Source organism: Betta splendens, chromosome 5 (genome assembly GCF_900634795.4).
Source record: "Betta splendens chromosome 5, fBetSpl5.4, whole genome shotgun sequence".
NCBI classification, from domain to species: domain Eukaryota; kingdom Metazoa; phylum Chordata; class Actinopteri; order Anabantiformes; family Osphronemidae; genus Betta; species Betta splendens.
This window is the reverse complement of record NC_040885.2, coordinates 9354562-9380307: the sequence shown is the minus strand read 5'-3', so window position 1 is coordinate 9380307 and position 25746 is coordinate 9354562. Positions and strand designations below refer to the sequence as shown.

General features: G+C 39.1%; 3 protein-coding genes across 10 annotated transcripts; all 3 read left to right on the top strand.

Moving 5' to 3' along the window:
• Nucleotides 1–2621: 2621 nt before the first annotated feature.
• On the top strand, nt 2622–16740 carry inavab (innate immunity activator b). Of its 5 annotated transcripts, none has more exons than XM_055509195.1 (10): nt 2622–2644; nt 8531–8647; nt 10918–11051; nt 12470–12592; nt 12838–13063; nt 13197–13250; nt 13342–13648; nt 14271–14426; nt 14543–15245; nt 15759–16740. In XM_055509195.1, the coding sequence occupies exons 2-10, from the start codon at nt 8593–8595 to the stop codon at nt 15849–15851; spliced, it is 1851 nt and encodes a 616-aa protein (XP_055365170.1). In that variant the 5' UTR covers nt 2622–2644; nt 8531–8592; the 3' UTR covers nt 15852–16740. The 5 variants fall into 5 exon arrangements, with proteins under 5 accessions (XP_055365170.1, XP_029007449.1, XP_029007447.1 ...); XM_029151616.3 differs by lacking the exon at nt 2622–2644 and adding an exon at nt 2790–3080 and having other exon boundaries at nt 14274–14426; XM_029151614.3 differs by lacking the exon at nt 2622–2644 and adding an exon at nt 2791–3080.
• Nucleotides 16741–17070: 330 nt separating this feature from the next.
• Nucleotides 17071–25111, top strand: adipor1a (adiponectin receptor 1a). 4 transcript variants are annotated; one of them, XM_029151642.3, is made up of 11 exons: nt 17071–17173; nt 18336–18551; nt 18628–18741; nt 19790–19961; nt 20086–20272; nt 20816–21003; nt 21119–21312; nt 21494–23644; nt 24186–24337; nt 24556–24660; nt 24741–25111. In XM_029151642.3, the coding sequence occupies exons 2-8, from the start codon at nt 18405–18407 to the stop codon at nt 21620–21622; spliced, it is 1131 nt and encodes a 376-aa protein (XP_029007475.1). In that variant the 5' UTR covers nt 17071–17173; nt 18336–18404; the 3' UTR covers nt 21623–23644; nt 24186–24337; nt 24556–24660; nt 24741–25111. The 4 variants fall into 4 exon arrangements, with proteins under 4 accessions (XP_029007475.1, XP_029007473.1, XP_029007474.1 ...); XM_029151640.3 differs by having other exon boundaries at nt 17101–17213; XM_029151641.3 differs by lacking the exon at nt 17071–17173 and adding an exon at nt 17226–17384.
• rabif (RAB interacting factor) lies at nt 23572–25111 on the top strand. The gene is made up of 3 exons (XM_029151667.3): nt 23572–23644; nt 24186–24337; nt 24578–25111. Exons 1-3 carry the CDS (start codon nt 23581–23583, stop codon nt 24824–24826), a joined length of 465 nt encoding a protein of 154 aa, XP_029007500.1. The 5' UTR covers nt 23572–23580; the 3' UTR covers nt 24827–25111.
• Nucleotides 25112–25746: the final 635 nt, after the last annotated feature.

The window sequence follows — 25746 nt, the reverse complement described above, 5'->3', positions numbered from 1 at the left end:
CAAAAGAGAACAGAGAGTGCTACGTACCTACAACTCTCCTGCATTTATTTTTGGATCCAGCGACACATTCTGTCTTTATCACAGATGAGCGTTACTACTTGTGTCTATCTTAACGTAACACACAGTTTCACAACCTCACACGATCACTTTACGCTGGTATAAGTTTAGTAATGTGCTTCACAAAAGGAAATATCACAACAGAAACATGAAAATTATGTTCTTATGCAGCTTGTTTACTTCTCCAGAGTATCTCAATTAAAATAGACCTAAGCTGGTAACTAACTACCTGGTCTATTTAGTAGATTTATTTTGGATCTTCTTTTCAGCATTTATGTGAGACAGGGTTTTAGAACTCATTGCACATGTTTAAAAACAAACATAGTTATGTTAAAATATATTACAAATATGTATTAAACCTACTTTTGGTACACGTTTAATGCAGCCTTACTATAACGTCGATATGCTCTAATATTCCTTACTGTTGAAGTAAAACACATCCAAATCAAGGGTAAATGTCCTGACGCAGATCTGCGTGACTGTCTCACACAGAATGAAAGGTGTGACCTCGGCGCCCAGACCGAGCCGACGTTCAGTTTCTATTGCTCGACACTTGTGAGATTCTCACAGCTTCCCCGTAGGTGTCAGACACTCATTGCAAAACTCAGATCTTGATAAGTATAGATTATTTGTCACGCTCCTGCAAATGTGAACTGGAGTTCAACCTGGCGAGCGCCTTCGCGAATAAATCCCTGTAAAACGAGCAGCAGCGCAGAGAACACAAAATGTCACAGAGATTTACATGTGGGGCCGGAGCTGAGCTCGACGCCTGCTGCCGCCGCCGGGTGCTTTACTGTAAAGCATGTCGGCGGCAGGGGAAGTGCACGTTTTAGTAACGCACCCAAGGACATTCAGTCAGGACTTTGCCAACAACAGAAGCCAAAACTGCCATGAACGCGATGTAGCTGATTCATTCTGCTTAATATGTTTTAACACTGTAGTGATGTGGTTTTCTTAGACTGTTTTATTGTAAATGTGTCCGTTTTCTGGCCCTGTGGCTGAAGGTCAGTAAAAATTATTTATATTACATTTACTCTACATTGCAAAACTAAAAATGCAGCTTACTTTAACCACATCAACACAATGGGAGGTTTTGCTGCCAACACCTCGTCTGCTCTGACTGACAGTGGGAGATGCATTATACGGCTCCTCTCTACTTGTGCTTCCTTTACCTACTGGTGTTTATTTAGTGCTTTTTGATGTTTGGTGCACATTTCAAGTCATACCTTTCTCTCGTGGTCTCAGTATCGCTGCACACCGGTGGAGTATCATGAGACACCAACGTGCAGAGCATTTACACCGGACACTCAAGCGCTACAGCTCTCAGAATAGACAAATGACTGTGGTTTCCCAGTTCCTCAAAACTTGGTTAAGGTCAACGCTTGATCTCTACAAAGTCAGTTTTCTTAAAAAAAAGTCAGGGTTTTAAAGTTTAAAATAATATATTAAGATATCAGTTTTAACTGCTGTTTGAATCTTTTATTAAATTTCATAAATCATGGGCCTTTTCACTTTAAACTGCCTATAAAGCTTACTTAAAGAACATAGTTTCAAGTTACAACAACCAGTCACCTGAAAAATAAAACCACTGACAGACTGCTGGGTGGAACGAGCATCACACAGGACAATCATTATGTTACTACCGCACCTAAATTTCCCTGTCTTTCACTTTCAACATATTTTATTACCCACATGTGGAAACATAATTTCATTAATGTTAATGTGAATCAGAAATCTTTCTTTAATCTTCACTATGTCTAAAGGAAAAACAGCAAATATTCTACACTGCTAAACAGAAACAATGTTTTTCCTCTGGGTGGAAATATTCTTGCCTCATTAAACTCTATTAGTCACTACATTTATTACAAAATGTTCATGTCTGCTGAAGTGAATAGCTTTAGATTATCATCTTACAGCACACAGCAGATGTGAGGCTTTTATTTATACTGATATCGTTGAGTTTTTTGTGGTAACTTTGATCTATTTCAGTTTTACAGTAATCGCTTACAGATCTATACTTCCTCTGATGTATTTATAATTTAATCAGAAGCAACCCAGATTCATGAGAAATTATTTTTTTCCTTTATCCTGACATGCTTTTTTAGGACACAAGAGTTACCTATTTACATATGATGACACAGGACTGATGTTATAGGCCAATGCGGAGTTCTTAATAATCCCTTCTTTTTCATTTTCTTCATGCTGATTATATAGTAGGTCTCATAATGCCAGACTCTGTGGGGCGTGTTTGGTTCCCTGATGTGTTTACGGACGAACGCCTGTGTGACACTCTGCTGCCCCCTAGTGACTGTGGCGGAAAACGATAAAATGCCAAAAACCGGGTGTTCGAAAACATGACGAACGCTAGTAAAAAATTACTTTAAACAAACATTTAAGTGGATGTGACGTCATACCCGTTTAAATGTCCACAAAAAAATGAAGGATACGCGCGAATGTGAATCATCCCTGCCCGTAAACCAGCAGAGGTGGAAAGGTGGCGCTGCATTCAACAACTCATATTCAGCTCGTTTTTTCTAGCTTTACTGTGATTTTGGTTAACACAATTCGTTTAACTGTGCGTATCAACGTAAGTATGTTCATTAGCCCAAAATAACTAAAGTCTAAAGTGATTGAATGAACCAATCTTTTCATGTTTTTTATAAACCTGATAAAAGCCAACAATGCGGTACATGCTAATCGTTAATGTTTTGGCTGGACCATATGGTCAACGACACGTGAAAGCAGCACCACTGCTTTACCTAGCAGCAGTAGAGAAGTACCGTCTAGAAAAAGTTTAGCCTGGGCAGAAAAAAGTTCATATTTAAGTTCTGTAGCTGTGCTCGTCCAGTCGTCCGGTCCGGACCACGTTGGAGGAGTGTGGGAGCTCAGCGCTGTTTTTAGCGGGGCTCGTTTCAACGTAGGTTAAAGAATTCCAGCTCCAGTGAGTGAGAGTGTGAGTCAATGGAGCAGATTGCATGGATACAGATGAGGCACGATGCTAACGTGGCTAACTAGCTGCTAAGGTAAGGTCCAAACGGAATGGCAGGATGATGTGTCGTTTACGGACTCACAACATTGATTTGCAGCGCTTTGGTCATTTGCCGCGGGCGAACTTCGTTGTTCCTCCAAACATTAATAACTAAAAGTCACATTGGTGCAAAGTTTGGGCACGTGAGGAGCGGGTATAAAACGTAGCAGAACTCTTGAAAGCGGAGGAGGCCCCGCGGGTTCCAGAGCGGAGTGACTGAGTGGATCAGGTTGGTCCCTGTTCTGGTCGAGCGTTTTGTGCCATTTGTCAGGGTTTCATTAATCAGGATTTGCTCTAACAGGAGGCTGAACACGGAGCCCACTGCTTCACTGCGGGAAGTCTGAGCAGTGTCAACTGCTTGTAAATAAGAACCAACGTGTAATCGTGTGTTAGGATGTCCGCTGAACTGATGAGCAGAGAAGTAACGCAACGTCCTCTTTTCATTAGAAAAGTATAATACTTCATAAATATACACGTGAGAGGAACACCTCACATTCACATGTAACGCTGTGTCACTCAGTTAGACATGTGCTGAACATTTGGACCCATGTTCCAGAATGTTTTACCATCACTGAACATTTGATGTTATTCTGAATTTAAGCTCTGCAAAGGTTTGTTTCTTTGGGTCATGCATTTCTCTGTTTTTCCCTGGGGACAGAGGCGGTGTGACCCCAGTGACCTGCCTGTGGCCAAACTCATGCTGTGCGGTGCAACCTACATAACTTCATTAGGATGTTTCACGGAGGCCCGACGGTTTCCAGTTGTATCAATGATGTGAAACTGAATTTTGGAGAAGAACCTTATCAGCTTCTAAAGCTCCGTGCATTTAAGTATAGAGCTACCTATTAAACGTGGCAAGTTTATTTTGATGTGTTTAAGCTTGTTAAGACTGAGGCTCGGTCACAGTTTAGAATAAGCCATGGTTGTGTGCAATTTTCTTATCTACTGATCCACATCAGAGACATGTTTTTGTACACATTCTCATGAAGGAGCGCACAGTATAGTTTCACAGCTTTATCATACTCATCTAGCGCCTTCTTGGAAGTACAAAGCTGAAAACTGGTGGGAGGGAGAGTTGCTTTATTGGCCTTTTTAAAGCTTCTGGGTTTGTAGAGCAATGCTGCAACTTTATGAAACTTTTGTAATTTATTACCCTTTTAACATGATGAGCAAAACGATCCATTTAACACCTGGCCAAAGAAGCAAGCTGGAAAACATTGGAATAAACTGCGGGCTCCTCTGGCAGCTTATGGCTCCACATGTGAGCAGGAGGCGTCTAGCTGTACACTTATAGAAGGACTCGGGATCATTTGAAGAATTTGTTATGCCAGCTGCTGCGTTGCCCAGACAAAGCCCACTCTCTGTCTCCTGGGGACCTCTGGTGTATATAAACCAACCATGACATCCACCAACTGGTTACTTTGACACTAGTCATCTGTGTTTTACTAGTGGGAAGTTGTTCAACCAGTGGAACCACTGCACTGTGCAGTCATTGTTCCATTATGTATAGAAGAAGCGTGTGAAGAACTAATTTCCTTTCTGAAGCATCACATTTTAACTCTTGTATGTAACCTGATCTCAGAATGTGACTGAGCTTTTAACATCTCTCTCTCGCTCGCTCTCTCTCTCTCTTTTACCCTGTTACCAACAGACTTGTAGTTTCCCATGACTTCCTACGGTCTGAGGAGATGGTTGTTGACTGCACCTCCCTTATATCTGATTTAAGTGTTTATTATGCTGCATGTTTACACGAGGCACTGTTGCAGCTCTTTTACCCTATTAACTATATAGGTGCTGGTTAGTGTGGCACATTTCTCCATACAGTAATTCAGCTATTCCTTACACATAGTGTACACGCAATTCCCAGATTATTTAGTACACCCTGTTAAACAGGCTAATCTATAATGTGTGCAATAAATCATAAAGGGTTATGACGTTCAGGTTTTATTAGTGTGGCACACATGTCAAGCATTATAACCTGAGAGTACAGTTTAACAGCTAGAACGTCTAAATAGATGTGTGTGTGTGTGTATACAATTAAAGATCAATGCAATAGACCAACTATTTTTTCGCTATATCCTCTCATTAGTAGGTTGTGTGCTTTAAGTAAGTACATATCTTAACTTTAGTGTAACTCTTCTGCCAAACACTTATAGAACTGGCATAAAGTTCTATAATCTGTTAACTGTGGGTTAATGAATAACCCAAGCTTTAGGTTTCTGTGGGTGGCCCCTTGACAGCAGACATAATGTGTTTGTCTGTTTGCACCATTTGTTTTAATTACCTGGTTAATCATTGGATCAAACAAGCCTGATGCAGCCACAGCGTGTCTACCTTAATTGTAGTAACCGCTTAAACATTTTTCTTAAATTTAATTGAACATGGTCTGTTCAACCGGTGTTGTGCTTTAGGGCCCGTTTATTGTATGAGAAGTCTAATTTTCCTGGATACTATTTGCCACCATCTTTCTGCTCTTTGTCATGAAGTGTTATTACCAGATTTGGTCTGCGGTATAATCAGGTTGGAGATGAAAAGCCCCCAGTTTAAAATTAAACGTCCTGTTTTTGTACACAATATTTTGTTTGCTATCATTAAAGACCATAGAGCCACATGTTCGTAGCTGGAACCTTCAATTTTCTCCCTGTTGCTTCAAGACTGACCTATAATTAAAATATCAATGCTGCAGAATAATTTCATGTCACTACAGCAACTGAGTGCAATTTCCATGTCCGTTGCCTATAAAGCGCGTTCAGTAGCGTTCACATTGTGCTCGTGTTCACAAGCGTACATGCTGAAGTGACTGAATCAAGAATGTGCCCTCCTCGTCCGGTGGCTGCTGCGTTTCGGTGCCATGTCGTCCGAGATGTGATTCTTGTGTGTCTGGGAATTGCTGGACCTTTTGTCAGAGTGTGTGAGCACCAGCATTCCTGGAAAGCCACAACGAATATTAAGATTCAGAATGAATGTGAGCCATGCAGCCTCGGAGCAGGTGCTGCCTCTGGGTGTCTGTAAATCATGCTCACTAACCTATGGCCATGTGTTTTTCTCTTTTTAGTGGAAACTAAAACGGCCTCTCTTCTCTTTGAGCCATGACGCCTTAGAGCCTCCTGTTAAGCTTTAAGATGGTGATTATCATTTTTTTGATTAACCCATTATTAATTAACCAGGAGATGGCAGTAGATGTGCGTTGAGCAGATATAATTGAGCTTTGAATATGTGCAGTAGACACAACACTAACTTGAGATATGGGAAAACTCACTAGAATGGAAACCGATTTAATACTTTCTAAATTATTAAATCATTTGACGATGTCAGAACACTATGAAAAGCAACAAATGCTGCTTATTGGAGTGGGATTGATTGTTGTGGTATAAAAATAACAAGCCAATTAAATTCCATTGCATTTTAGATTTTAAACAATGTTCAATTGTTCTGAAAATCAACTATACTTAATCTAACATTTACCATTTCTACAGGTGTCATTTACTGGGTAGATCCTCCTGTTCTAGTGCTTTTCCAGTGGGACTGGTGCTTTTGTCAGCTTTTCACCTCCCGTCTATGCTGATAAGATTTTCTCACTATCTTCAACATTGTTGTTGACACAGTTTCAATCAGAGACGGGAGCCGAGTCACTTGATACTCGGCCCTTTCTGAATGAGGCCACTCCTCTTCTGTAGACTGCTCTTTCTTAGTGGGCGAGTCTTTCATTCCTGTCCAGACTTCACATAGCTTGGCGCTTGTGCATTTCAATTCAACTTTGAAGTCTTTGCTCTTTGGATTTCTAAAGCTTTTCTTTTTTCTCATTTGGTAAGTAGATTTTGTCATATTCATAATAGGCCTCTCATTGGCAGTGTTTTATGGACTTCTTGACTTAAGCAGTGTTTGTGATTGTGTTAAAAATGAATGTTGAATGAGCCCTTCCTATTAGGACATGCATATCAAACCTACGTCAAAACAATATGTTAACACAACTCTGGTTGGTTGGTTTTGATGTGTTTGTTGAGTCTGTGGTTCTGAAAATCACGGGATGTGCCTTCAGCTGGTGTCTTCACTTTAGTATTTTCTTAGCACCTTCAGGCTTGTAACTTGTATCAGTTTTTTCTTTTTGTGTTAGATTTCTCTAAATTCATACCAAAAGAACTGTCTGTTCTTTAAACACGTAGATAAAAAATATTTTAAGTCTTAAAAAAATGTCACATTTGAAAATAACAAAAAAAACATGCATGTGTTTTCGTTCCCAGATAAAATGATCATGTTAAGTGTTATAAGCTGCTCAGAATAACCATTTTTCCCAGTATTGTGCTTTGATGGTGAGATACTGCACATCACTAGCGCAACAAATGTCTGAAGTAGTTTCGGTTCCTTCCCGTTACTGCACAGATCCAGACATGTGCCACTAAAGGATGAGACTCTGCAGGTTTTTCAGGGGATTTCAGTGATTGGCAGACAAGGAACCAAATAACAGAAAACTAAAAATATCTAACGGCATTTCATTTGACACCATTTTTTTAAGTGCTACATGTGATTGTGTGTATGTTTCATACAAATCAGTTCCTGTGGTATTTATTGTAGTTCCTTTATTTATCTTTTTGTTGCCCATCCTTATCTGCCAGAAGGATCTGAGGTTCTTAAGGATTGTACTGCTGCAAAATGTAGCTCCAGGATCATCTTGCTCAATTTGAGGTTTTCGGTATGGGGCTGTCTGAACCTGTTGTTTCTGTTTGACGTACGATTTACAACATCTTAATTATGCAACAATGCAATCACTTATCTTCAATGTGGAGGCGGTAGGAGTCCAGTCATAGTCATATGAACCGTATGGTCAGTGTGTCATTGATATCTAATATTCCGATGATAATGTTGTTTTCTTCGTGTTAATTAATATGAATGTTGAAATGTTGAAGCCTTTACCTGCCGGTCATGTGTTAGGAAACATCCTGCCACTGGCTGAGTTTCACCTCCTCGTGCGCTGGAATGCAGCCACCGCCACAGTCCAGTATTCCCTTGGTTAATAATCAAACCAACACACCTTGTAGTTTTTAGTTGAGTCCTGAGCTGCTTATCAGAGGGAACGAGACCGTGGCGATCGAATGACATCAGAGACAAACGGAGGGAGTCACAGGAAACACCCTAGACCTGGTTACGTGTATGTGTCCTCATACCCTGTAAAGACAAGACGGCAAGTCACACGCTGAATCACCCAACCAGTGGGTCACAGTACTGTATAATAAGCAGGACCACTCTGTGTCACGCTTAGCTTTAGACTGGGTTTCAGCTACTTGTCCTAACTTTTGCATCGATTGCCTAAAACCTTTTTTAGGTTTGTGTTTTTGTTTTGTTTTTTTGTATATGATTCTGTTCTTAGAGTTTGCTGAGTATAACAGTGTTAACAAAATCATGTTTATTTCTATATTGCAGACTTAAACTTAAATAATCCTTTTGCAGGACATGGTGAGCATCAGCATCGTCCTCTGCCTCCTCTGAAGACCAGATACAGGCCGATCTACATGGAGGGCAACGGAGAGATCAGTGACACTGACAGTGGCATCATCCTTCACTCAGGTCAGTTTGGAATCTTTGAACTATGTCATAACAACTGTCTGAATCACACGTCAATGCTGTATGTCTTCATGTGTCTCCACCAATCTCACTGAAACGTGTTACATAAAAGCTCTGTTTCAAAATATTCCTGTTTACAGGAACGCCAACAACCTCAGAGGACACATGAAACAGGTGCAATCCTCTTATGTCACTGTGATTCAGAGCAGCAAGAGTTGGCTTCTGTCTGAAATTAACAGAAAACAAACTTTATTGTAAGATGCCCTTCCTTGGGAAGCTTTACTAAATAGCTTTAGTTATTTAAATTGACTAAATCAATTCAATTTCTTTAATAAAAAAAATACATTTTAAGTTTACCACAGGCAGACTTGATTGATTGTAATCTTTACTTTAGAACTTAAAGAAATAATTTGCTTAAATCCATCTAAATTTCCCTGACACAAATCCTCACAGCAGTGAGGTTCCTGTTATGCTTTACGCAGTATTCATCAGAATTACATCCTTTCAAAGCATAACGCAATCGAAGAAGTACCTGTCAGAGAGAATTTAGCACAGTCATGTTCTTAATAAAATAATCAGCATTCGTAAATTAACTGTGCTTCCAGCAGACACCAAATTAGATGTTAAATTAGAAGTTCTGCAGTAATTGCAGCCAGTTGGAAATATGTGCATCTCATCTGCTTTGTATAAAATAAGGGAAATCATATGAAATAGTAGTAATTACGTAAACGCATGTGGCCCATCCTTCAGATCTGTTGTATGCTGCACGATAGATTAATTTGGTTAAATATTTGATTATTTGAGTTCAACATAAAAAAATACATGAAAAATAGTGGGAAATTCATCCTTACAATAACTCAGTAGCAAAAATAATGTTATATTGTGAAGCTTAGTCAATATGCTGTATCCTGCCAACTTCATAAAAGGTAGTAACAAGATTTTCTCATCTATACTGGTCTTCCAGTCCCACATACTAACAATAACTCCATTGGTGGTTTGGTTCACCAGTAGTGTGTACTCATTAGTTCTGGCCTCTCTTACATTCTTCACTCATTGGCTGAGCCACGTGATGCCTGCTCTATACAATGAGAAATTGTGGATCTGCAGAGAATGGGGGGATTGTCGCTGTAAGGGGAGGAATTCCCTCCCCTATTGTAGTGCTGTCACACTTCTTTCCTGTCGCACCTCGGATGTTTGTCAGTACCTGCAGGGATTCTGTTAATAATCTCTGAAGGTATGTGGCGCTCATTGCATTTTGCCTGAAGCCACTCCCCCAGCTCTGAGACTAATCTTAATGTCATTAGTCACTGAGGCTACAGACAGCACCGGTCGGACACTTACAAAATGTTTATAGTTACAAAGGTCCTGGCACAGTTTCGGTGTTGCCACGGAGAGCAATAAAAACAAGAGGTACGTCTCCTTTCAAATTGTGTTGTTTGCAGCTGCTTTTGTAATTAGTTAGGATAAAAGGAAGTGCACTTTCTAAGTGACATAACATGATTTATAGGCAGCTAAAAGATAAGCATCAGATTCATGCCTAGAATATCTCCGGTGCTTGGTGGTAACTAGTCTGTCCGAATCATTAATTAAACAACCTGTTTAATACAATGTGCATGTGTAATAAAATGTCATGTTACTGTGTGTCCAGCCATTAATTGGACTGAATTTAAAATATTAATTGCAGTTGTTTCATTTTAACTAATATTTCAAGGAAAGTTTGAGCACTAGCCTGAAGAGCAGCTGGGGATTAAGGGCTTTGCTCAAGGGCACCTCAGTGGTGGTAATGAGGGAGGGGCCAGGGCTGAGGTTTCCCCTGAAGCAGACATGCCATCAAACCAGAGATTTAAAAAATGTATTTAAAAAAAAAAATAACCACATCAAGCCACATTTTTTTTCTTGCATGTTTTAACAACAATTTATTTTCTTTGTATTTTGTCGGTGTATTTCTTTTCTCTTATTTAACCATATCACATTGCACAAATGTAGAGTGGATATACATACTTTTAGTGATGTAACACGTCTAGGACCGTATAAAGGTAGCATTTATTGCTGGATTGCTGTACGGGACGCCATAAAATTGTTGTCTCATCATAAGTCAGTTAGGCATTACTGACTGCGTACAAGGCAATATTGTTTTTGTAATATTAAATAATTTAAATGGTATAATCACAGTCTAATTATAGCAAAATGGTAAATCAAATGATATATTACATGTAAGTCCTCAGCTAGTGTTCTAATGTCTTTATTTTGTTTTGTTTTGCTTGTTTACTCAGGCTCTGACAGCCCAACAACGCATACGAAGGATGTGACAACACACACCAGGGCCATGAAAATCAAACACCAGGATCTCCAAGACCGGCTAGAGCTCTGTATACTGGAGCTAAAGAAACTCTGTATCCGAGAAGCCGTAAGTAATAATAATAATAAAAAAACTAAAAATAAGAACAACAGACAGATACAGACTGTCACTTAAAAAAAATTAATCACATACAGCTCATTTAAATCTTTAGAATCCAAAACGCTGAAGACTTGAAACGTCATCAGACAAACTGTTACAGATTGTACTGTTCGTACTGAAGATGATTACGCTCGTCTCATAAAGCAAATAGGTGGAGTGCTAGCCGTTCGATGACACATTTTAGGGGGACATTTCTTGAGTAGTTCAGACTTGTTTGGTTGTGTTTCGAAACGTGTTTTGAGATGAGATCATTATTTCCTTACATTATTACTATATTATTACATCTTTGGACAGTCTTGCAGGCTGTTTCTAAACACTATCACAGAAGAGTAGAACAGCAAAGCATTGACTGTGTACAAAGAATGTAATCTAAACTTCTATAACCCCCATTTCCTTTATGTCTTGACTATTTCAACACTTACCACTAAGCAGAAAACAAACATCACCCATTTTCTTTCAGATGTTTTTTAGTTCTGTAGTGCAAGGAGGCCATGTGATGTGGCTGCAGTGAGATTTTGTTTAATGTATCATAGCTTTTGAAGAGGTGTCCTGGTGGTTAAGATGGCCACCACAATTTAAGTGTTTCCATAGCAGCCAGAGCTTTAATCCAGCAATAGACTCTCATCACATCATTCCAAATCATTTGTGTCGTTTTTTTATTGTCTCTGTACATTATACATTAAGTCATAGCGAAACTGGACATAACTCGGATTTTTAGGTTTCGCTGCCATGTTTAGTTGCTTCAGGGCAAAATCCCAGGTTGGATCATTCTTCGACGTTGACACTAGGGCTGGGCACTCCTGTTGGGACATGCTTAGGTGAACTAATGGAAGTCATGATGCCTCTCCCTTCGCTCAGTGACAAAGGAACACATAAGCTCACTGGCCGCACTGAGTTTCTGGTCTGTCTGTGAAGGTGTCTGGCAGATGGTGACTAAAAGTAACAGAGCTTCATGACTGTTCGTTTGTTAGTCAGTTCAGTTAGACTGTTGTCGTCCTCTGTGCTTGGCTTGGGTACACATGTGTGAGACAGTGAGAAAGTGATGCGTGAAGAATGTGCTTTGAAAGGAAATCTTTGCAAACACGAAATTATGCAACAGTTCTTCAGAACATTTTTGCCCCAACATGTAATAAGGGCAGAATAAGATACTGTAGATTACTGCAACCCTGCCAAAGCTATGGTCCACTGAATTATTTGAACAGATGTGCATGTCTTTATTTGAACAGCTAAACTGAGGGGATTTCTTTGGGTGTTAATTTTATCACGTCTTTGTTTGATTTCACCAAGCCTTCATAAAAACAATGCACCTCTTATGTATAACTGTTGCTTTCTTGACAGTTGGATTTAAGATAATGTATTTTGTTTAGGAGTTGACGGGACAACTTTCAAATGATTACCCTCTGCTGCCAGGAGAGAAGCCTCCGCAGGTTCGCAGACGCATTGGAGCAGCTTTTAAACTGGACGCACACAACTTCCCTCAAGGAAAAGAGGTAGAAGAAATATATAACTCTGGTTCATCATGCAATCATTCAGAAGTGCACTCAATACTTATTTTACATTTTTCTACTACCAAAGATTGATTTGTGTCCACCCAGTGTTGTTTTGGCCGCCAGCACTCTGTTAACGGGCTGTTAGCTGTTAGCTCGCCATTAGCCACTAGCTTTAACCAGGGTGTAAACCATGTGCAGGAACCTTTTTAAGATGTCACATGAACCATAGATGTTTTTTTTTGTAGTCCCACACTTTAGTGGAGGCTGAGTTGGCACTTCAGATGAAGATATATGAGGCAGCTCGGAAGCTCTGCGAGGAAGTCCACCTGAGTAAGCCTGTTAAAAGGAGTCGTTTACAGCAGTGCAAGAGAGAGGAGAACAAACTCAAACAGCTTCAGGAGAAGGCCTTTCAGCTGCGACTGGAGCATGGCCGATCCTCACCACTCCCAGCTTTTAATATTACACAACCAGGTGAGCTATGTTTGATCAAGCACCTAGAGGATCATTTGACATTAAACATCATTTAGAGAATTCCCAGATTTTCATTTTATAACCTAAAATGTATGATAAACAAGAGTCCAACTATTTGGTTTCTGATTTTCAGATCTTGGTGCATCTGATGACAGTTCTTTGTCTGATTCTGCTGTGCAAGATGAAGGTAAAAACATCAACTAAGGAAAAGTTGAAGTCTAATGACAATGACATAATTAAACCTTACATGTGTTTTTTTTTTTGTTTGTTTGTCCCAGAACTGACAAGCCAGTCATCACAGCCATCCTCAGGACCCCTCTATTCAGGAGAACCAGATCCTCCCCAGCACCACCCTGTGCTGTCACAGTCGTCTGTAGATGGCTCGTACTTGTCTCCATCTGTGGTGCCACAGCCACGGCCACTCACCCCTAGTCAATCCCCTCATCCAAAACTTGACTCCTGTTTAAGTTTAACCTCAAGCCCGCTATACGACCCTCCTCCGATCCAACACTCCCCCTGGACAGAGTCTAGTCTCGACCAACCATACGAGAAGAACAAGAAATCGCGATCTTCCAGCAAGACAAGGTGACAGAGGCCATCCATTATGGCTCCTTTCCTGTTCAACAAGTTTCTGACTTTGGAAAACTGAAGTAGTGGATGTTTAGGAGGAATTGGAATGTGGCAAGATGTGGAAAGACAGATGGTGTGACTGTTAGAAGCATTAACAGTCCTGTGGGTGAAGGACTTTTTGGGAAAGGTGAAAGATTTTTAAAAAGTGGAACTAACAAAGAAATGCTCACTTTCCACCTTTTTAAAAATATGTTTTAAGGCATCTTGGTAACATTTTATCTTTTGGGTGGTATTGTTTGTTTAAAGTGACAGAAGGTCAGAGGAGACTAAACCACCCATTGTTATTCTTTTTAATATGGCTGGAGGGCCTTGTTAGTCATTGTTGTTTCCCTATGTTGTCCTTCACATATCAGTGAGTTCATAAATGAGCAACACTGACACCTGCTGCTGCTTTGATGCTATAACTGCTAGTGGGTTGAGCAAGTATATATCTTGACATTTATGGAATTGCATTAATAAAAGAACAAGTGGTGTTGATCAGCTGATTTTTAGATACTATAACACTTTTGAAGTATGAAAAACAGAACTATAAAAAACTCAATTTTTTTCTTTGTGCGCTGTCCTTTATTTTTTACAGCAGTCCAGCCAAAAGTGAATTATTGCCACCGTTGGAGACCTGTGTAACACAAGTTTCTCTTCCGGTGCAACTGTCTCACCTGAAGCTGAGCCGCACCCAGTCCAGCAGCATGCCCTCCACACCAGAAATGCGTGTGCACAGACAGCTGTCCCTCAGGTAATGGATTCACTTTTATAGATTCAATTATTTTCAGAGATGGACATCGAAAGCAATATTTAGCTTATTAGTCTTATTAATGAACTTACTATACATTGTATATGTCATTTGTGCAGGTTGTCCAACCCTGATTCTGGATTTGAAAAGGAACGTGGTCGCACCAGAGGACCGAGGAGACGATTAACTGAATATGGAATAACTTTACCGGAGACTCCTTCCCCTGCAGTCAGCTATGGAAGCCATGCTAGCTCTGAGGATAGCAACTCTGAACACTCGTTTACTTCTTATAACAGCTCCCCTTGTCAGGAGTTGCCCTATGATTTTCCCAAAAAGTATTATTCTTCAGTTCCACTCTCTACTCCAGTTGGCAGCTATGCGCCTCAGGCCCATTTACGCACTGACATGTTAAGTCCCAGGTACCATTACAGCCCAACTATTCAAAGAGCCTACTGCAATGAAGACATGGTCTACCCACCTGATCTGGACATGGCCCACAGCTGTTACACCCAGCAGGCTCCTTGTCCTTCCAACAGATATGACTATTGTTACAACTCTACTGTGTCCCATCAGAGAAGACAGAGGCCTTTCCCGCCTGATATCAGACTGTCCCCATCTCCAGCTCATCAGGACTATCCACTCTACCACCAATCCAGTGATCTCTCAAAACATGCAGTGAATGAACAGCTCAAGTCCTGGCACAGGCGCAGTCAGCTGAAATCACCCAGGTCCCATTCTTTGGACAGACAGGGAGCAGTGAGGGTGAAAAACATGTCTTTTCGTGAACCACCAACCTACCAATCACAAATGTACAAAGACCAGGTAAACAGACTTAACAGGTTTTTTTATTTAATAACAGTTACTAAGTTTCTCAGAGAAAGATGCAACAAATATGTTGATGTAATGAATTGTCTCTGAATTAACACTTATCTACAACAGATTTTATTTTTACTTTGCAGCAGCTACAACACATCATACATTTGTGGCATCACATTATCAGTATATTTTCCAAAAGCACAATTGAGTGATTTAAACGCTACAGGCCTACAAATGTTTGTTACATGCTAATTTTGCTGGAAAATGTTAGAAAAAGAATACATTTTTTGAAAGTCCTAAAAGACAGTTTTATATTTAAAACACCAGATCTAATTTTAAAGTAAGAGTTACAGATCCTGGATAAGTTGACAGCACTTATAAGCACAAATCACTTTTATATTTTTGAATGTATGAACAGGAATGTATGTAATGGTGAATTACACATACTTTACATTTTCATGACAGGCAGATTGTTTTTAAATTGTCATGATCTTGAACATGTACTGTTCTTAATTTTAGATCATCCAAAGAAGGGGTCTCCAGAGAGCTGCAGATGACACTCAAGGCCACTGGGCTGCAGATGATGGCTCTCACTTCGCAAGTCAAGTGTGAAGAGATGAAACTCAGAAACCAAACTGAAAATTCTCACCCAAAAGCTGCAGCTGGACTATTTACGTACAAACCAAAGTCCTGAAAAGTGTTCTTTGAGGCAAGATAAATGTAAATCAGTCAGATTAGTATTTAGTTAAGTCTCATTACAGGCTTACACTGCACTCGATCTGACTGTTTAGATCCAAATACTTATGAATTGACATTATATCCCCCCTTTCTAAAAGAATATAGACTGTACTGTTACCCACACTGTTAAACAATGTTAATGAACGTGCTGCTTAAGGGTTTTTTTTCTTTTCATTTTTTACTTGTCGTATTTGTATGTCTGTGGCTGTGCCAGTTAATTTGAATTACTGACTTAACTAGAAATTAGATGTTAACAAACTGAAATGAAATATATTACTAAGTCGAAAGCAGAGCCTTGATTTTTGGCAGCTTTACAGTTTCAAATTCAAGTTTTTGGCACCAATACAAATTTAACTGTAAAGTGATTGGTAGTGAACTGTAATTAAAACACTGCGTATGTAACACACAAGCACCTGAACTAGTTTGAAAGGTAGATAATTCTAGAATAAACTTTAATCTCTACTAAATTAGGTGCAGGTAAACACTTACTGGTTTCTCAGCATCTATTTATGCGATAATTTATTGTAGTTTGCACCATTAGTTTCATGAAAACTCTTAAAATAAAAACAAAAAAAGCTGTTCACAAACTCCAGCAGCAGTTAGGGCTGTCTAGTCATGTGAAAAAAGACCACAATCATGTTGCCTTGTGTGCCTCCTTTGTACTGCCTTTTTATTTAACTGTTATAGTCTACCTAAAAATGTTGCTGTTATTTTGTGAAAATGTTTTTTCCTGTGGAAGTAAATAAAGAAAGTTTGCATATTGTTTTTCCAGTTTTGTCATGTCACAATAGGAAAACCTACTGTAAAATAAATTATGGTTAAAGTAGATGTAGCTGCCTCCTTTTCATCATCTCGGTATTTTTATAAAGACATATTATTTCAATTACAAAACTAAATCATTTCAGTCCCTGAAGTTATTAAAACAAATGGATTCATGAAAATAAGATGGGTAGTTAATGAGCAGCAATGTGTGAGAAACTTTAAAATGTAATCTATGTAATGCTGTTTGAAATTTAACTTCTTCATATCTCATTAAGATGTGTTTTCAGCGAACCTTTCCCTGACGTCTCTAATGTTATTGTACTGTGCCCCCTGAAAAGATCTAGTATTTGAAATACTTTTATTTTGAAAGACATGAAGGATTGGGTTTACGGAAGAGAATCCAACTTCCGGAAAGGATCTGGTTCCGTATATCGGTAAAGATAAATCTTCCTGTTTCGAAGGCTACCTTATCAGGTGACAAATGTATCTTTGTTGAAATTATCAGAGTACGTGTGAGTGCAGTAGCACGTCCAGCTAGAGGCGTCGGTTAAGGTCGTTGTCGTCGCGAAGACTTTTGTGTTGCTGCCAGCAAGTTAATTCACAACAGTGTCGTCTGCTCAACGACAGCTCAGCGCTAGCTACAAGGTAACGTTAGCAAGCTCAAATGCACGCGCATCGTGACCAGCCAGGTGAACACAAAACCTGGACGTGGTCCCCGCGTTCGACTCCAGCTCGCCGTTGCCTAAAAATGCACCAGAGCGCGTGAGAACGGCGTATTCCACGTAAACGGTCGTCGTGTGGAGGTTGTTTACATTTTGTACTTCGTGTTCCGTCTGATGCTGCGCTAGCGGTGGTCAACATCCGTCCAGCTGCTCCGCGCTGATCACCAACTTGGCTGCTGTTGTCCGGCTCAGCGCCGTGTCGCCGTCCCGTCGTTTTGTTTCGTAGCCGGCTTTTTCGATCGTATTTGCCGTCGGACGATGTGGCCGATCGAATAGACCTGCGAGAGTTTAGCTACTTCTTTGTTGTCTTCATTGAATCTGATTTCACGGAAAGCCAGTATACAGTATGTGTATATATAGAGCGGCGTATTATACGGGCTGCTTCTATTTGTATTTGTAATAAATACTGCCAGCACCGGCAAATTGTAGACACGCAGATAGGTCCATTAACATTGATATTTGCATTTGTCCTTAGTGGAGGACAAATGCAAACTTTTGAAATGGTCATTAGTCAAGGCGTTGAAATGGGATATTCTTCACTGGCCAGGTCAGTCATCTGATCCCAACCCATTGGATCAGCTGTTCGCTTAATGAAGACAAGACTAAAGGCAGAAAGATCCCGAACCTTTGGGGTTTTAAACTTCAGGCAGTTACTGACTGGAGTCAAATCCTTGAATTTGTTTTTTTTGCTTCACAAAAAAATATATGTATAAGGATGTGTGTGTGTTTATTCCAGCTGGTCCAGTACTGCTAATGTGTTGTACATTGTTTGCTTTCCTCCAGGATGGCTATATATTATTAAATATGTCTGTTGTGGTATATTTTTTTACACTTTTTACATAACTGATTAGTCCTGTTGACTCTGATTGCGCAGGAGTAATTTGGATTATACCCTCTGAAGCACAATACATAGACCGTGAGTGGGTCATCAGGCAGTCTCCCTATGTCAGGCCGAAAAGGGTCTGCAAGTGATGCAGACTGCCGGATCACTGAGGACTGCCGTGTCCCAGATGTTGAGCTGATGGAGCTTGGGCCGCTCCTGGAGGAGGGAGGAGGGCGCCAGGCAGCCTCTAGTAATGCTCATCCAGAGGTAATCCGCTTTCAAAAAATATTCAGAGAGGGTTTATATGCAGTGGCTTTATTGTTCTCCTTTGGTTTCTCTATAGGGAGCAGCAATGCTTGGTGATGAGGAAGAGGAGGATGATGATGTAGGAGAGGTCCTGACCCTACCACTACAAGCTCATCATGCAATGGAGAAAATGGAGGAATTTGTACACAAGGTAAATCATGTGCAATGTTAAATTGAATGTCTGTTCATTGTAATCCAATGCGTAGGCTTCAAAATTTCTAAAGCTTTACACTTGTAAAGGTAATCATTTCAGAATCAGTTTAACATTTCAGTAGCTACACATTCATGGTTTCATAATTACTCCACAAAACTCACATTTCAGGTTGGTACATTCCATCAAATGTTGCTTCCTCATTCCCAACCTGAGGTTTAAAAGAATTTAACACCGTTTAGCTTTAGTACGGCGAAATTACGTTATATAAATAACGTTTCTATTTTTGCTTGAATTATCACAATAACTATAGTAAGTAAATTTTATTTATACAGCAATTTTCACAGATAAAATCACAAAGTGCTTCACAAGGTGCAATGATATAGTATAAAATAGTGACACCACAGACACTAACTAACTATATTTAGCTTGCTGTGAATTATTCGTGGAGATTTCTCCTTTTAATCTTAGAAACACATTTAAAAACATGTCTGTGACAGAATGAGGAGAAGAAAAAGACCCTGTGACATTGCACAACTGTGTCCGCATTCCTGTGCTGAAGCAACATAAATATTGCAACGGCCATATTAAATGAGGTGAAACTCAACACTCTGAGCACACAGGTTGCATGTTTTGTTAAGCGCTGCAAAGTTAGCAGGGTCCATGAACGGCTACATGTAGGGGTTAACTCATGCCTTGTCTTCTGACTCGTATGTGTTCCGCACGTTTGTTTTTGTCCATGTCACACGGCATTCATGGATAAGAGGCAAATATCAACTAATACTGTAAAGATAATGTATACTCTTTGAAAATATTTAAGAATGCTCTGATGCAACAAATTAAATCAGCATCATTATTTCAAACTATTTAACATAATGACAGGTACGGATTTTTAGGGTCGGTTTTACACAATAAATTATATAAAACATGTCCTTTAAATTTTAAAACAACACAAAATATAATAGTTGCTATGATCTATTCATCCTCGATAATTATGCCAAAATTATTTTTTATTGTGGCAGCAGTGACAAATATTTTCTCTCCTCAGGTTTGGGAGGGGCGTTGGAGGGTCATTCCTTTTCATGTCCTGCCAGAGTGGTTAAAGGACAACGATTACCTCCTGCACGGACATCGGCCCCCTATGCCCTCCTTCCGGGCCTGCTTTGGAAGCATTTTCAGAATTCACACTGAGACAGGAAACATCTGGACTCACCTGTTAGGTGAGAAGGAAACATCCTAGATGAAATTAATAAATTATTAAATGTAGAGTATAAATAGTAGATTGTTTTTAGTTAGTTCTGATGTCTTGTTATGTGAGTAAAACTGGTCTCTCTCTTTTGTCAGGGCTGATCTTATTTCTTTGCCTGGGCACTTTAACCATGCTGCGACCCAATATGTATTTTATGGCCCCACTGCAAGAGAAAGTGGTGTTTGGGATGTTCTTCCTCGGGGCTGTGCTCTGCCTCAGCTTCTCCTGGCTTTTTCATACCGTATACTGCCACTCTGAAAAAGTGTCTCGCACCTTCTCCAAGTAAGGCCTCATTCTATCAAGTGTTAATTATGTACGTTTGCATCTATGAAGGGAGTTATTTATTACCAATATTAATGGACTCATTAATCTTTTAGTAGATGGATATTTAATTTCAGTAATCCATACATGTGTTGTTTCTACCAAGGGCTTAGAGAAATAAATAGATAAACCCACAACCAGTAGTGACACTCTCCAGCCAAGTCCAACATGATTTTTCAGTGATCTGAGCATCTAAATTATAACATGAATTGTGGTTTGAATCTAAGCAACTGCTGTATGTATGCCAGATGTCCTTGAGCAAGCAACTGAACCCTGAAGCATTCCCGCTGAGCCATTCAGCACCGTGCTAACAGCTGTGCTGTTTTAGTGCAAGCAGCAGCAGCAGCATGAAGCCCTTCATACTTAGATGTAGTTGAAACCTAAAAGATGTTATTTACTATGACAGCCTAATATAGCAACAACTTAGTTAATAATAAATTATACACACACACATACTCAAGCCTGTCTTTTATCTAAATACTCTGTGTCACCCTCTGATTTCAGGCTTGACTATTCGGGCATTGCCCTCCTCATCATGGGCTCCTTCGTGCCGTGGCTGTACTACTCATTCTATTGTTCCCCTCAGCCACGACTTATCTACCTCACCATTGTATGTGTCCTCGGCATTGCTGCCATCATAGTGGCCCAGTGGGACAGGTTCTCTACACCTCGTCACAGACCTACTAGAGCAGGTATCTACCAATTTTATTTCTTCTTTCCATATATATATATATTGTTACACAAAAATGCAGATATAGAAAATGGTTATGTCAAGTAACTTGTTTGTTTGATGTTTGCTTGTTTTAGGTGTGTTCATGGGTCTAGGACTAAGTGGCATTGTCCCCACCATGCACTTCACTATTGAAGAGGGCTTTGTTAAGGCTACCACGGTTGGCCAGATGGGTTGGTTCTACCTGATGGGTGCCATGTATATCACTGGTGCAGGTCTTTATGCAGCTAGGATCCCTGAACGCTATTTTCCTGGAAAATGCGACATCTGGGTAAATATCTGATTCAAATTCTGGATTGTATTATTCTGTCAAAAGCAGGAAGAGAGGGGTGACCATCTGAGATTAGGCTGACGTAGGGGCTAGAGACTCCTGTTTCATATCAGTCATAATTTTTAAAATCTTATACACAGGTCTCTTAATAATGTACATTTTTTTCTTTCCTTCTTTCTAGTTCCATTCTCATCAGATATTTCACGTTCTGGTTGTGGCAGCAGCATTCATCCATTTCTATGGCGTTTCCAACCTGCAGGAATTTCGTTACGGCCTTGAGGGAGGATGCACAGATGACTCTCTACTCTAAGAGCCCTGACTGTGACTTACTCATACTTTTCTTTACACCCCTACAACATACAGAAACATTACACAAACATTTGAAATGCTGCTGGAATTCAATGTAGTAATTTTTCTTCTTTGTGTTCTTCTGATTTACTAACATCTTTGGATTTGTGGTCTTTCTGCATTGGCTCTTTTTTTGCTCCAATAAAGTAGCATCAACTAGCCAATGAACAAAGGAGGGAATCTTCCAGGCACTACTTCTATATTTATAAGGCTTGAAGTATGTTTTTTTCAAGTAAGGTCACATAACTATTGAGAAATATTCTTTAGTCACTAGTAGCACAAGGTTTGTTTGCTTCAGGGCCTGGATACCTATTTGCTTTGGAGAGCATGAAGATACACACTTAGAGTGTCCATATACACACTTTAAGTGTGTATGTTTGCCACCAGATGTATTTAACTATGTTGACACTTAAGATGCAGCTGTCTCTGAAATCCCAAATGAGCAACACAAACTTAACGATGCCCACTCTGCAATAAAACTGAGCTGTGTCTTGAAAGCCCATTGAGGAAAAAATAAACCCATGAATGTGATCTACAGATGTGTTTGAATCACACAAGGGGTTGATATTTCTCAGTATCTCCAAATTTCGTATTGCAATTCATAGAGGTTTCTTTTTTGACTTTTAATGCATTACTTAAACTGAAATAAGTCCCCAAACTGGTATTAAAGTCATTACATGGCACAGAAAAGCTGTAAAAATGTGCAGCTGCTGTGAAAAACTACATAGGGTTGGTTCACGTACATGCTTAATATGTTGACATGAAAAGAGCTCCCTTGCTATCATTACTTCATATGTAATAATGAGTCACCAAACATCACTATTTCACTTGTAGTTTTTGGGCCACGCACAATGAACAGCTCCGCATTGCTCAGAATAGCATTTGTTAGATAGATCTTTATTGTGCTAGGTTTCACATGAAATGAGAGGTGTAAATATCAAATACACCTTAGAATATAATTTAAATATCTAAACTTTAAATCACCATACGGGGTTTAAAATGTGTTGTGTATGATATTAACTTTTAGTATTCCTGTGCCTTAGGCCAATGGAAATGTTTTTAAATAAAATGGCCTATCTTAACAAAGGAGTTTCAAGGATTTCAAGATGTTGACTTTTATTCTTTCCCTTGCCATATATATATATATATATATATATATATATATATATATATATATATATATATATATATATATATATATATATATATATATATATATGCGCACACAATCAAAATGTTATTGAACTTACAATTCCACTGATAGGTTGTATCAACTGCTGTTTAAGACTCCTTTTTCTAGATCAACTTATTCAAGCTTTATTACAAAGACTAAAACTATGTGTATTCTTGACTTTGTGTATTGTCCTGTGTAGAAAGTGATAAATCATACATTTCACTGAAATGTAAACATAAATATTTATTAATGGTAATCTGGAAAATTATTGTAATAAATTTTTTCCACGTGTACAGACATGGTCTCCACTTGTCTCTAGTTCTAAAAAACACAAGCTCTTAGTGAAAGAGATTTAAATCGGCAGATTAAACTGACTTTAAATTGTAAATTAAGCATGAAACATAATTTAATGGTCTGCTAATCTTCCAATTAAAAAAAACAATAATAGTAGTTAGAGTTTAATGAATAATATTCTGTTCATATAAAACAAAACTAGTGTTATTGATAATATAAACGCCTTAATTCACCTGTATTTCTGGATGCTGTAGATGCTGATTTTACAGTATATTAGTAATAATAATTAGTGCAAAATGAATATGTTTTAAGAATACGTTATATACAAAAATCCAGTCTAGCTCGTGTTACATTACTCAGATATGATAGAAAAATATTAAATATGCTGATTAAAAAAACTCCTTTCATTAAAATCATATCGGAGAGAAGAGTTTAGACAGGAACCAAAATACATGGTTATGTTTCTGTACGACACTATGTGGTGGGTGGTACTTTCTACAGCCACAGCAGTATCCGGTCTGTCCTACTGTTATATTCTTACATTTAGACACCTCGGCGTTTGGTGCGTTTTATTTTTACTCTTTAAATTCTGTGTAATGCGTTTATACATGCGTGGATATTTCATGAATTTGTATATGTAATGAATGTGTCGTATCATGATTAATTTTTGGTTTAGCATGAAGTGAGCGTACATGTTAGCATCATGCTGGAGGCGGGGCTTATAATTAGAACGACGGTATAAGGGCAACATTTACGTTGACAGCATTATTGTTATGTTTTGCAAATATATCAGCGTCCGGCTTTGAGATATGGAAAATGTTTGTAAACTTTAGCCAGTAAAATTTCAACAATATTTAGTTCGCTTTTCAGACGTCCGCACTACAAAGGGTCCGTCGTCGACAGCCCATGTTCCTTTTTTTAATAAAACATAGCACACTAATTTAACACAACTTATTCATTGTTGTATGTCGTCTATATAAGTCCGACTGGACTGGTGTGAAATCATACGCCCGAATCATGTTGTATATCAGTGTCAAGTAAATGTGTTGTTCGTCAGGCTTCGAGATGGACAATAATCACCAGGACAAAGACAGCACGGACCAGTCAGACCTGGTTTCTGAGGACGGCAAGAACGTCAAGTCGGTTCTGTGTCAGCGTTGCGGATCCAAGGTGCTGTGCCCCGGAATGGCTGCCTTTACAGAGAAAGAGGTATGAATGTAAAAACCTAAGGCCTGCCCTGGCAGCTGCTGTCGGATTTTTAAATCACTAAATCAATGTGTTTGTGTTGCATGAAAATATTTTCAGTAAATTTTCCATTTGTCGTATTTGCACCTTTTGAGACTTGTTTGTTTTTTGTAGATTATGTTACCTATAAAAATGTTTTTACTTCTTCACAGAATAATGACACAAACTATGTTCTCTCTAAGACAGTGCTTATTTCCCCTTCAGCTGTTTTTACCTTCAATGAGGAAAAAGAGTGGCCTTAGCAGCACAGAGGGCTCAGTGGATGGGGACACCCTGACTGCCCACTGGTTAGTGGATGACATGTACACTTTTGAGAATGTGGGCTTCACTAATGACGTGGGCAGAATCAAGTATCTCATTTGTGCAGACTGTGAGATTGGACCAATTGGCTGGCACTGTTTGGATGACAAGAAATGTTTCTACATCGCTTTGGAAAGGGTGAATCATGTGTAGTGTAAGTGCATATATGTCAGGCCACAAGAACTTTTAAAAATGCTTTGGCAGTCTATGCACATCATGTTTTTACTTTCAGACTTATGCCTCGGCCAACCTGACCTGTCTCTCTCTCTCTATCTCACTCACTCACACACACACACACAGCGTCTACAGAAGTACAGTAGAGTCTGGTTGTTATATTTGTACGGAATTATACAATTACAAAACAGTGTCACAACAATTTCTCTTAATTACACTGACAACAGAATGACTGTTCTGGTCTAATAAAACTGTTTCTGAGGATCCTTTAATGTCTTTAGTTTTTTTATGTTTGGGTATTTGATGTTTGCCAGCAATGTTCGATAATTTACATCATTCCTAAATAGTAGCCTTGCATTTGCCTAAATATTATGGGATTCCTGTTTGTTGTAAAATGGACACCTTTGTTTTTGGAGTGTTGGATCAGATGGTGCCACTGTCAGATCATCAGATGCCACTGATGACATTATTACTGATTGCTGTGTTTTCACAATGTTTGACATTGTTACATATTCTAAAATTATCCAGTACTGAGAGTAATAGTCGAAAAATGAAATGTTACTAAGAACTGTGGGGTTGTCCTTAAGATCCAGGGAATGAATTTGTAGTTTTAATATAATCTGCATCACCTGACAGTTAGCATGTTGGATGTCACTGTGTTTGTAGAAAGGAATGGTTGTAATCTAAACTTGTCAGTGTAGACCAACTGTCTACTGGGTAATCCACATATTGATAAAGAGTTTACTACCTGCAAGGTGGATCTCAGAAGATATTTACAAGATTCTTTCAGTTCATTGTGGATGGCTTTGAATTTGTTATTTGGGTTAAACTAATCTTAAATATGTGCCTTTTATTCGCTAGTCTAATCTAATCTCCTATTCTTGAAAGATTGCTGTCTT

Coding starts and splice junctions, on each gene's coding strand:
- inavab (XM_055509195.1), top strand. CDS start 8,593: ATGGAGGGCAACGGAGAGATCAGTGACACTGACAGTGGCATCATCCTT. Junction 11,052..12,469: donor AACTCTGTATCCGAGAAGCC/GTAAGTAATAAT, acceptor TATTTTGTTTAG/GAGTTGACGGGACAACTTTC. Junction 13,251..13,341: donor TTCTGCTGTGCAAGATGAAG/GTAAAAACATCA, acceptor TGTTTGTCCCAG/AACTGACAAGCCAGTCATCA.
- adipor1a (XM_029151642.3), top strand. CDS start 18,405: ATGTCAGGCCGAAAAGGGTCTGCAAGTGATGCAGACTGCCGGATCACT. Junction 18,552..18,627: donor CTAGTAATGCTCATCCAGAG/GTAATCCGCTTT, acceptor GTTTCTCTATAG/GGAGCAGCAATGCTTGGTGA. Junction 21,004..21,118: donor TCACAGACCTACTAGAGCAG/GTATCTACCAAT, acceptor TGCTTGTTTTAG/GTGTGTTCATGGGTCTAGGA.
- rabif (XM_029151667.3), top strand. CDS start 23,581: ATGGTTATGTTTCTGTACGACACTATGTGGTGGGTGGTACTTTCTACA. Junction 23,645..24,185: donor TACAGCCACAGCAGTATCCG/GTCTGTCCTACT, acceptor GTTGTTCGTCAG/GCTTCGAGATGGACAATAAT. Junction 24,338..24,577: donor CTGCCTTTACAGAGAAAGAG/GTATGAATGTAA, acceptor TTTCCCCTTCAG/CTGTTTTTACCTTCAATGAG.